At 52.7% G+C, this 10,438-nt stretch overlaps 1 protein-coding gene and 1 pseudogene across 3 annotated transcripts; one reads left to right on the top strand and one right to left on the bottom strand.

Annotated features, from left to right (window-relative positions):
• Positions 1 to 216: 216 nt before the first annotated feature.
• Trmt112-ps2 (tRNA methyltransferase activator subunit 11-2, pseudogene 2) lies at positions 217 to 639 on the bottom strand (annotated as a pseudogene).
• A 972-nt stretch (positions 640 to 1,611) lies between these two features.
• Rabggta (Rab geranylgeranyltransferase subunit alpha) lies at positions 1,612 to 8,810 on the top strand. 3 transcript variants are annotated; one of them, XM_087586492.1, is made up of 17 exons: positions 1,612 to 1,663; positions 1,954 to 2,011; positions 2,145 to 2,255; positions 2,575 to 2,699; positions 2,874 to 3,061; positions 3,318 to 3,521; positions 3,968 to 4,051; positions 4,140 to 4,222; positions 4,313 to 4,414; positions 4,520 to 4,625; positions 4,717 to 4,768; positions 4,899 to 4,987; positions 5,104 to 5,192; positions 5,461 to 5,577; positions 6,214 to 6,327; positions 6,577 to 6,664; positions 7,751 to 8,810. In XM_087586492.1, the coding sequence occupies exons 2-17, from the start codon at positions 2,009 to 2,011 to the stop codon at positions 7,897 to 7,899; spliced, it is 1,704 nt and encodes a 567-aa protein (XP_087442618.1). In that variant the 5' UTR covers positions 1,612 to 1,663; positions 1,954 to 2,008; the 3' UTR covers positions 7,900 to 8,810. The 3 variants fall into 3 exon arrangements, with proteins under 3 accessions (XP_087442618.1, NP_001430482.1, NP_113842.1); NM_001443553.1 differs by having other exon boundaries at positions 1,612 to 1,803; positions 7,751 to 8,636; NM_031654.2 differs by having other exon boundaries at positions 1,633 to 1,667; positions 7,751 to 7,977.
• The last annotated feature ends 1,628 nt before the right edge of the window (positions 8,811 to 10,438 follow it).

Here is a 10,438-nt window from a genome sequence, read left to right as displayed (position 1 = left end):
CTCTATCTCAGAAAACTGCCTCTTGAGTGCTGGGATCAAAGGCATGCACCACCACTGCCCAGAGATACTCAATTTTTTAAAAATTAGAAATCTCATTATTATTATTATTGTTGTTATTGGTTTTGAACCTTTAATGAGAAAAATATATACTATGGAGCTCACGTACATGGTGGTCGGTGAGTCACTGGGGGGAGTTTGGGGTCACACATGACACATCTAGTTAACAAGACCATACAACAGGTACACAGGGTCACAAAATACCAAAGACATTGCTAACAAGGTCTCAGTCTCCTCATCATTTAACAGCATATTGGGGATCCCATGGCTGATGGGGAAAAGACGACCAGATTCTGGGCATTGCAGGGTGCCCTCCAGTACGTCAACCTCAAGCAACACGAGGGGCATCTTCCTCAAGAACGTCTCGTTGCGCTCATAGCCTTCAGTCGGCTCTTTGGGTACCTCGGCCAAGCTTAAGGTGTCCTCTGCCTACACAAGCTCCGCCCACTCCACTTTGGGGATCATCCGCGCCATGAAGTCGGGGTTGATGCGGACCTCGGTGGCCTGCAGACGCAGCGGGAAGCCACGCGTGCCCACACCCCGCACATTTGAGCTGAGGAGATCGTGGATGAGCAGTTTCATGTTGTCACACCGGAGCAGCTTGGGCTCACTATTGTCTTAAACTCTAGGACCTCCTGTGTCGACCCCTGAGGAGCTGACATTACAAACAGCACCACTGTCCCGGCTTTTGACTATGTCAATACCTATGTATACTGATATATAAGTGTTATGCTTGTGAACATCTGGACTGGAGAGAGATTTGGGTGTCGCCATCTTCCAGATAGTAACCACAAATGTAGATGAAGGCAGAGAACAGGAAGGAACCTGAGAATTGTTGACAGCCAGAAGTCGCTGATAGCAGGTTGCTGGAGAAACCTCTTCACCTAGCCTGGGAAGAGACTCTAGCCAGGCTGTGCATGGTACACACGGCTCTGTCAGGTCTTGCCCTTCTCCCCATTCCCTCTGCCCTGCTAAAAACCGTTAGACTGAGTTTCTAAAGCTAGCCATCAAGGTCCATTTCCCTATTTGTCCACTTCCTCCTCCTGAGGCTGACTAGCAAGGTATTAAAGTCCAGCAATCAAAAGCCCCCTTTGACTCGCCTACTTATCATGTCCAATTAAGAGCAATCACCTCATCCTAACACAGGATTTCCTCTTTTATCTTTGTAAACTGCCAATTTCCTATGGGTCACGTCTGTCTCCTTTCTATCCCAAGGCTGTCCTTTGTCCCCTGTCAGGGAGAAATACCTGTTCCCCCTTTCTCCTGTTCTCTTCTCCATCTCCCTCTCTGTCTCCTATGTCTACACTTCGTCCCTCTAGGGGAAATAACGCTCCTTTGTTCTGAGAACTCGGTCTGGGGTGTCCTGAGCTAATACCGGTCCCCTCAGGCTGCAGTTTGAGTTGCTAATGGGAACAGCCTGTCCACATTCTCCAGTCACACACACACCCGGGCGCTAACAGAAACTTAACGACACACACGCAGTTCCCTCGCCAGGCCTGCAGGGAGCGCAGCGCCTCATCTCCGCACCACACACGGCACGGAGCCGCTCTAGCTGACTGGGACTCGGTGGCGGCCGGAGTTGCACGTCCTGGCACCTCCTCCCTGAGTAGGTGGGTTCGCCCGTGGAGGAGGGGGTGTCAGGGTCCGCGGAGCGAGCGGGCACTGCTCTCTCCCCGCGCGGCGTGCGCCTCGGCCCTGGCGGGTGGGGCTTTGGAAAGATCTGTGGGAACCGAGGCCGGGGTTGTGGTGAGCGCTTCCTCCTGACCTCACAGAACCAGCCGCCGGCCCCCTTTTACACACCGGGATCCTTAGCCTGGGCCTGCTGGCAGCTTCCGGGAAACACGTGGGGGCGGGGCTGTGGGGGCGGAGTTCTGTGATTGACATCTCTCTCTGCAGATTGAACGGACTACCTCTGGACCCCCTCCCCTGTCCCCAACGCTGAGCCGAAACCATGGTGAGACCCCTGAGCTCAGCCCCTTGCCCCAGCATGCCCATGCCCTCATCCCGCGTGACTGTCTCGGCGGGGCTTCTGCAGATCTGCCGTTGCAAGGCAACCTGCATTCATATCCTCCTATCGGTCCCTGTAGCATGGGCGCCTGAAGGTGAAGACGTCGGAAGAGCAGGCAGAGGCCAAAAGGCTAGAACGAGAGCAGAAGCTAAAGCTCTACCAGTCAGCCACTCAAGCTGTCTTCCAGAAGGTGGGGCCCTCACAGTCCCAATCCCCAATGATAACACAGAGACCAAAGCTTGACACTAGGGTCAAACTGCAGGGTTCTAAATCTTAATTGTCTGTTGTTGCTGTATTGCCATGGACAAGTCACTGAAACTCGTTCATCTGTAAAATAGAGCTAATGATTGCACATCCTGTGTAAGAGTATTGCAAAGATTAAGTGAGAAAATGCCTGTTAGGCTGACCTGTTGCACAGTGCCACTATTGACTGGTTCTGAGTTCATAATGTTTAGCTTAGAGCTGGGGAAATGCTGTGGTCTCTGAGACCCTATAACCTGCCTTCTCAGCGTCAGGCTGGTGAGCTGGATGAATCAGTGCTAGAACTGACAAGCCAGATTCTGGGAGCCAACCCTGATTTTGCCACCCTCTGGAACTGTCGAAGAGAAGTACTCCAGCACCTGGAAACCGAGAAGTATGTAGTTCAGGTCTCCGCCCTGGCCCTGCCTGAGCGCAGAACTGGAGGAGGGAGGGAGTAGCCAGGCACAGAGATAGGGTAGTGGGGGTGGGGGGGTCCGATACAAGAAGGGAAGGAGAAGTTGGGGTTGGGTGTTGGAAGGCTCTAACCCCCCTTCCTTTTGGGGTACAGGTCCCCTGAGGAGTCAGCTGCTCTTGTGAAGGCAGAACTGGGCTTCCTAGAGAGCTGTCTTCGTGTGAACCCTAAGTCCTATGGCACTTGGCACCACCGCTGCTGGCTGCTGAGTCGCCTGCCTGAGCCCAACTGGGCCCGGGAGCTGGAGCTATGCGCTCGCTTCCTCGAGGCCGATGAGCGGAACTGTACGTGCCCATAGCCCTGTCCCTAAAAATCCCGTGTGTCCCACATCCTGGTACTGGTTCCTCAGAATAGGGAGGGATATGCAAGACCCAGCGCCAGCATCCATTTTGGTAGTGCCTAAAGGGATGGCGCAGCCTGACGCAGTCCGCATCGAGGTATTGCTAGGGCTCTCTGAGGGAATTCCGGGGGCTATCAGTGGAGTAGTTCCTCTTTGTCCTGCTTCTGAGATAGGCTTTCTCCCTCCCTCCTCCTCCCTAGTTCATTGCTGGGACTATCGGCGATTTGTAGCCGCACAGGCTGCTGTTGCCCCTGCAGAGGAACTAGCCTTCACTGACAGCCTCATCACCCGTAACTTCTCCAACTATTCCTCCTGGCATTATCGCTCCTGCCTCTTGCCACAGCTGCACCCCCAGCCAGACTCTGGCCCACAGGGTCGGCTCCCTGAAAATGTACTGCTGAAAGGTAAGTGGGCCAGCAGTCCTCAACCTGTGTGTAGCAACCCCTCTGGGAGTTGGCCAACGTTTTCACAGGGATCACCTAAGACCATCGGAAATATCGGATATTTACATTGTGATTCATAGCAGGAACAAAATTACAGTCATGAAGTAGCAAGGGAAATAATTTTATGTTTGGGGGGATCACCACAGCAGGAGGAGCTGCATTAAAGGGTAGCAGTGTTAGGAAGGCTGAGGGCCTAGAGGATCCTCGAAAGGATTCTGCAGGAACACCCCCTCTCCCCCGGCCCTGTCTAACCCTGCTCTGAACCACCTTATTGAGTTCCTACCTCTTACTGACACATGCAATCCTGTATAAGGCCAGGGTCCAAGTGAGACTCAGGCTGGAGGGCTGTTGGAATGTCTAGGATCCTAACATGCTGACATAACCCCACACCTTCCTGGCCCCCACAGAGCTGGAGTTGGTGCAGAATGCCTTCTTTACTGACCCCAACGATCAGAGTGCCTGGTTCTATCACCGCTGGCTCCTGGGTCGGGGTAAGCAATGGGGGGAAGGGCAGGACATTTGAGACTTAGAAAGAAACAAAGATGATTTAAGGCAAACCGAGGCTGTCTCTTTCCCTAGCGGAGCCCCACGATGTTCTATGCTGTGTGCATGTGAGCCGGGAGGAGGCCTGTCTGTCGGTCTGCTTTTCTCGTCCCCTGACAGTGAGTCAAGTGGTTTTATTAAGTGCGATTATGAGACCCTGAATTGAGGCTGTTAAGAGCTAATAAGTCTCTCTCTGTTCTCTGTGGCAGGTGGGCTCCAGAATGGGGACCTTGCTACTCATGGTTGATGAGGCACCTTTGAGTGTGGAGTGGAGGACTCCAGATGGCAGGAACCGGCCCAGCCATGTCTGGGTATCCCAGGATTAGTGGGGCAGAAACAAGGGCCTGCAGCAGGGCTAGGGTGGGACAGTCAGAAAAGCGGTGAGGTAGCACATTTCCTTGACCCAGTGCTCTCAGCTCTGTGACCTGCCTGCTGCCTCTCTCAATGACCAGTTGCCCCAGCACACGTTTCGTGTCATCTGGACAGGAAGTGATAGCCAGAAGGAGTGTGTGCTTTTAAAAGGTGATGCTGTCTAAAGCTTCTTCACTGTGCCAGTTCCTCAGCCTTCTCTCTCCTCACAGTGTCTCATCCTACTCTTTAACCTTTCCCCTAGACCGCCCAGAATGCTGGTGCCGAGACTCAGCCACTGATGAACAGCTATTCAGGTGATGACAAGGAACCCACGGACAAAGAGAGGGATTCTAGACACCAGGCAGTTGGGGCAGGAGGCATGGGCCTGGGGGAAGGAGGGTGGTGTAGAACTCCGGACTGTGGGCAACATACCTTCTCTGTCAGGTGTGAGCTGTCAGTGGAAAAGTCCACAGTGCTGCAGTCTGAGCTTGAATCCTGTAAGGAGCTGCAGGAACTAGAGCCTGAGAATAAATGTAAGATCCTCCCGTGAGCCAGCTCCTGAGAACTACGTGGAGAAAGCCCGTCCCGGGAACCTCCTTGAGCAGAGAGTCTTCAAGAGACTGTAAACCTCTCTCCGTCCTCTCCCTAGGGTGCCTGCTGACCATCATCCTGCTGATGCGAGCACTGGACCCCCTCCTCTATGAGAAGGAAACACTGCAGTACTTCAGTACCCTCAAAGCAAGTTGGACCTGGGGGAGGACAGGCCAGGGGAGGCCCAGTGGGCCATTAGAAGGCAGGTTGGACTGGAGAGGTGGCTCAGTGGTTAAGAGCACTGACTGCTCTTCCAGAGGTCCTGAGTTCAATTCCCAGCAACCACATGGTGGCTCGCAACCATCTGTAATGAGATCTGATGCCCACTCTGGTGTGTCTGAAGACAGCTACAGTGTACTTACATATAAATAAATAAATCTTTAGAAGGCGTAACTGCCTGCTTCTTCCCCACCAGGCTGTGGACCCAATGAGAGCAGCTTACTTGGATGACCTGCGCAGCAAGTTCTTGCTGGAGAACAGTGTTCTCAAGATGGAGTACGCTGATGTACGCGTGCTGCACCTGGCTCACAAGGTACGGACTCAGCGTGGGCTGCTTCCCCTGGCCCCTTCCTCGCTGCTGTCTCCCCACCAGGGTGACTCCACCATCTTTCTTTTAGCCTGCTCCTTCATTAGGCCTTGCTTCCTGTCAGTCAGTTCTTCATCCTGCTTGTTCCCTTGTTTTAAATCCTGAACCATCAAAGCTCATTGGTAAGGCCCTGGGTTCAATTCCCAGGGCTGAAAGCAAATTTCTTTTAAAGGCCTTTTACCACCCATCCGTGCATTCCTGTGCTTCTACATTGTTTCTAGAGATTTTTGAAAGCTGCCCAGGCAGCGCTTTTCGTGTCTCTAGTCATCTTAACAGATCCGTTTTGCCTCGTCACTGCGGCCCAGCACAAGCCCACTCCTACCTTTCTGTTTGCTCTAGGACATGCCGCTATCCTCTGCCCCACACTTGAGGTTTCCTCTCCCTGTCTCCTCTCACTAGCCACCCCTCCGTAACCCTGTCTGTCTGTCCCCGTCCCTGACATAGCATGTGGATCTGGCTATTTGTTTCTTACACGCGGCCAGCCTCTGACAAGGGTCTTGTAAGGTCCGTATGGAACGCAGAGCAGGTGGCTAAAGATGTCCTAGCTCTTGCCGAGTTTTTCCCCCTCCCCCCAACTCCTAGGATCTCACAGTGCTCTGCCACCTGGAACAACTGCTCTTGGTCACTCATCTTGACCTGTCCCATAATCGACTCCGAGCCTTACCCCCAGCCCTGGCTGCTCTGCGCTGTCTTGAGGTAAAGTATGCATCCCTTCCATTCTGTCTGGGGTACCCCTTTTCCACTCAGAAGTTTGCCTATGTTACAGCAGGACCTCCTGACCTCTGACCCCTGCAGGTAACCACTTCGCCAGCCCCCTTGACTATATAGCCTGGCCCTGTGAGCTTTTTCGCACACCTAAGCTGGTCACTCTGGGCTCCTCCATGGCTTATACTGGTCCCAGGCTGCCTGATTGACCTTGTGTTTCCCCATCTCCCTGCTCCTCAGGTGCTGCAGGCCAGTGACAATGCCCTGGAGAACGTGGATGGTGTGGCTAACCTTCCCCGGCTACAAGAGCTGTTACTATGTAATAACCGTATCCTCCCTCAGTCTCCTTTGCAGACAGCTACTAGGGCAGAGAGCAGGCTGTAGGGGGACAAACCGCAGACACAGACAGCAGACAGCTCACAGGGCAAGGAGCAGGCTGCAGGGGGATAAACCACACACACAGGCAGAATCATCTCCAGGCAGGACAGGAAGCAGGGCTTGGGCAGGGTGAGCTGAAAGGGGAGATGATAGCCTGGGGCTGTCTGTGACTATTATTAACTTTTACTCTGGAGTTCTGTGGAGTGTGGCTTCCACAAGCCAGAGTTCACAGGCAGGCAGCTGTAGAGATTCTTAGGAACCACACAGTAGTCTAGAAATCGGGAAGTTCCATATTTTTTAAAATTCTTTGATCTCTCTTGAAAATGGAGGGTTAGGGGGTTGGGGATTTAGCTCAGTGGTAGAGCGCTTGCCTAGGAAGCGCAAGGCCCTGGGTTCGGTCCCCAGCTCCGAAAAAAAAGAAAAAAAAAAAAAGAAAAGAAAAAAGAAAATGGAGGGTTAGAGCATCTTTGACCCTCATTTACATGTAGCCACTTAACAGCCCTCTCCACCTCTTTTTTTTTTAAAGATTTTATTTATTATATATGAGTACACTGTCACTCTCTTCAGACAACACCAAAAGAGGCCATCAGATCCCATTAGATGGTTGTGAGCCACCATGTGGTTGCTGGGATTTGAACTCAGGACCTCTGGAAGAGCAGTCAGTGCTCTTAACCCCTGAGCCATCTCTCCAGCCCTCCGCCTCGCTTTATGATCACACAAGGACTTGCTTCCCACAGCCCCCTCTTCAGCCAGATGTTCTACAGTGCCTGCTGAGGCTTTATCCTCCCCAGGAAGCCTGTCAGACACCATCAGACTTGCTTCCTAGTGTCTGCTGAGGGATTTATCCTCCCAGGGAAGCCCGTAAGACACCATCAGACTTGCTTCCTAATGTCTGCTGAGGGATTTATCCTCCCCGGGAAGCCTGTAAGACACCATCAGACTTGCTTCCAAGCAGCAGCTTCTAGCTTTGGGGTGTCCAGTGGCAGAGAATGGGTGGGGTAGAGCTACTGAGCCTTCCTTGACTCTACTGCCCAAGGCCTCCAACAGTCTGCAGCAATCCAGCCTCTTGTCTCCTGCCCCAGGCTAGTCCTCCTCAACCTGCAGGGCAACTCGCTGTGCCAAGAAGAGGGCATCCAGGAGCGTTTGGCTGAGATGCTACCGTCTGTCAGCAGCATCCTCACCTAGGAGGCCCTGCCTCATCCTCACCTTTAACTTACTGGGACTGAATAAAGTGTGGAGAGGCCCCTCTACCACTTGACCGCTGCCATGACAACACTACCTCCATTACCACCACTGTTTTGAAGAAAGGAAGGGAGGGGCTCTGTGGTGAGGGTCTACTGCCCTGTGATACTCTCTACCCAGAGCCTCTGTGTTCATGTCTGGTCAGGACCACAGCTGGATTTGAGTTCATCATCAGTTTTGGGGCTGTCATGGGAGCCTAGCTTGAGACTGGGATAGAAATCGGGCTCGGGTTATGATTTGGGCTGAGCCTCAGAACAGCTGTCTCTAGCTGGAAGAGACTGTGAACCTTTCTCTCGTGAGTCTGCCAACTTCAGACTTTGTGTCCTGACCCCTGCTTCATTCACAACGGAATAGGCTCAGGACCTCAGTGTTTGAGAAAGAATGTGTCAGGGCATCTTGCCCCACCTGGTTAAGATGACAATATTGGTCCTTGTGGATTACATTCTATGGTTGAAAAGCCCTTGGGAACCCTTGGTCCCGTTTGATCCTCATACACTCAGGGATGGGATGATTAGAACATTTGAACTGATGAAGAGACTGTTCTGACCCGCCCAGGGTTACTGAGCTCTGCATGCGGAAGCCAGATACTAACCACGTTGCTTCAGTGATTTAGCCCTTTTCCTGTTTCTGTATTAATGTAGAATGATTAAACAGAGGCCCGGCCTCAACTCGCCAAGGTATTTAGATAGGAGCCTACTCCTGAGTTGCATCCACACCCCACCACTCGGTGTTGTGACTTTGAAAGCTGCAGGGAACAAGGCCTCCAGGGAGTGGCTCAAGGGTTTGGGCACTGAGTCAAACTTGGCATAGTGAGGGAAGATGGTGACTGATTAAAACGAGAAGAGTGTAGCAAACCAGGCATTTTTCTGTTTCATGGGAATCTGCCTGGGCACACATGTGCTCACATGCCCCGCCCCTGGAAACCCCGCCTCTTCTTGTATCCCAGGTGATACACAAACACTCTCAGAGTGTAGCCCTTTGGCTGACCCACCACATACCTGCCTTGAATTTTGGTTTCCAGTGGTATGTGTTGGAAGTGGCACAAATCCTGAGTAGGTTCCAGGGCTTGCCAGCTGAACAGGGGGGGAAAACTCACACAATGCTTACTTAGTCTGTCGGCTTTCTTCTGTAATCCCAGCAACTGGGAGGCTGAAGCAGGAGGATTACCGTGAGCTCAAAGTCTACCTGGGCTCTATGTGAGACCATTTCGAAACAAACCAAAAAAGTCAGTGTCTATGTAGATCCTGGAGCTTCTGTTCTTACTCCCCAAGATACCTATGTACAGGATACATTTCCAAACAGGTTGCTGCCAAGTATGCTGCTTTGTCTTGTTGCTGCTGCTGTTGTCGTTGTTGCCAAATCCTATTTTCACTATCTTTGATCATGGCCCACAGATAGAGCTAAAATACCAATGGGATGGAGTGGGGAGCCCTGACTGGCGGTGCCACGGACAGGGCCAGAGAGAGAGCCTCCCTAAAGATGTCTGGCTCTTCTCTGCCTTGGGGCTGTTTTAATGACATCTCTGAAGGTTCACCCAGAACTGGAGCTGCGAAGTACAGAGGGTAGGTTCCTGGAGCCGGTCAGTCTGGATTCTCAGGAAGAATTCCAGGCTGCAAATGAGGGGAAATGCTCACCTCCAGCTGATGAGACAGTCTCAGGGAAAGAAGGGAACACCAGGTAGCCTGGGGAGGAGGCCCCTGTCCACCCAGGTCTGAACACAAGGACCTAAGCCTTCCCAAAACTTGCAAGCTGGGAGGGGGAAACAAGACATCATTTCTCTTGTGACCCCCTTAATCTCAAACTTAGAAGGACCAGAGGGACAGCCCACTCATACTGGGGGCTGTGGAACAACTAGACACAGAGACAGATGGGGGTGTAGTATGCCGAGAGGCGTGAGAAGACCCGGTAGAGCTGGCTGGTCAGGGACTGGCAGGTGGAGCCAGTTTGAGAGCCTGGATGCTGATGTCATCTGTCTGCAGCCCTGAGGTGCTGGGACCTTCCTAGGCAAAAGGAGTTCCAGTCCAAGGGACCAGTTTCACCAGGCCAAGCCTGGTGAGTGCTGCAAGACAGCTTGTCAGCAGGGCCCTGTGAGAACAAAAGTATGCATCTCCAGCTTGGAAACAATCTGCCCTACAGGGCTGTGAGTGGAAGAAGATCCCTTCTCTTTTGCTCTCTGAACACCTAGTGTGGCAAGAATCAAATTGGTATGGGATCTGTCACCAAACACCTTCCCTTTTTACCTCAGCCCCAGGTCTGACAGAACTTTGACTGGGACCATCCCCCCCCCAACCCCCCAGCATGACCTCAGTTCCTAGAAAGGAGAAGGTGGGTGGAGTCAGACTTTCCCGTCCCTACCAGGGGACAGCCCCCAGAGACTGGCCTCTTGACAGGAGGGATGAAGCAACTATCTTCCCTTTTTCCCAGAAGCTCAGCCCCGCCTCCCCTCCCCTCATAAACTACTCACGGACCCGCCCTACACCTT

This window comes from Rattus norvegicus, chromosome 15, assembly GCF_021556685.1.
Source record: "Rattus norvegicus strain SHRSP/BbbUtx chromosome 15, alternate assembly SHRSP_T2T, whole genome shotgun sequence".
Taxonomy (NCBI): Eukaryota; Metazoa; Chordata; class Mammalia; order Rodentia; family Muridae; genus Rattus; species Rattus norvegicus.
The sequence above is the reverse complement of the archived record's forward strand: the minus strand, read 5'-3'. Positions and strand labels throughout refer to the sequence as shown.

Coding starts and splice junctions, on each gene's coding strand:
- Rabggta (XM_087586492.1), top strand. Junction 3,062..3,317: donor CGAGGCCGATGAGCGGAACT/GTACGTGCCCAT, acceptor CCTCCTCCCTAG/TTCATTGCTGGGACTATCGG. Junction 4,988..5,103: donor ACTAGAGCCTGAGAATAAAT/GTAAGATCCTCC, acceptor TCCTCTCCCTAG/GGTGCCTGCTGACCATCATC.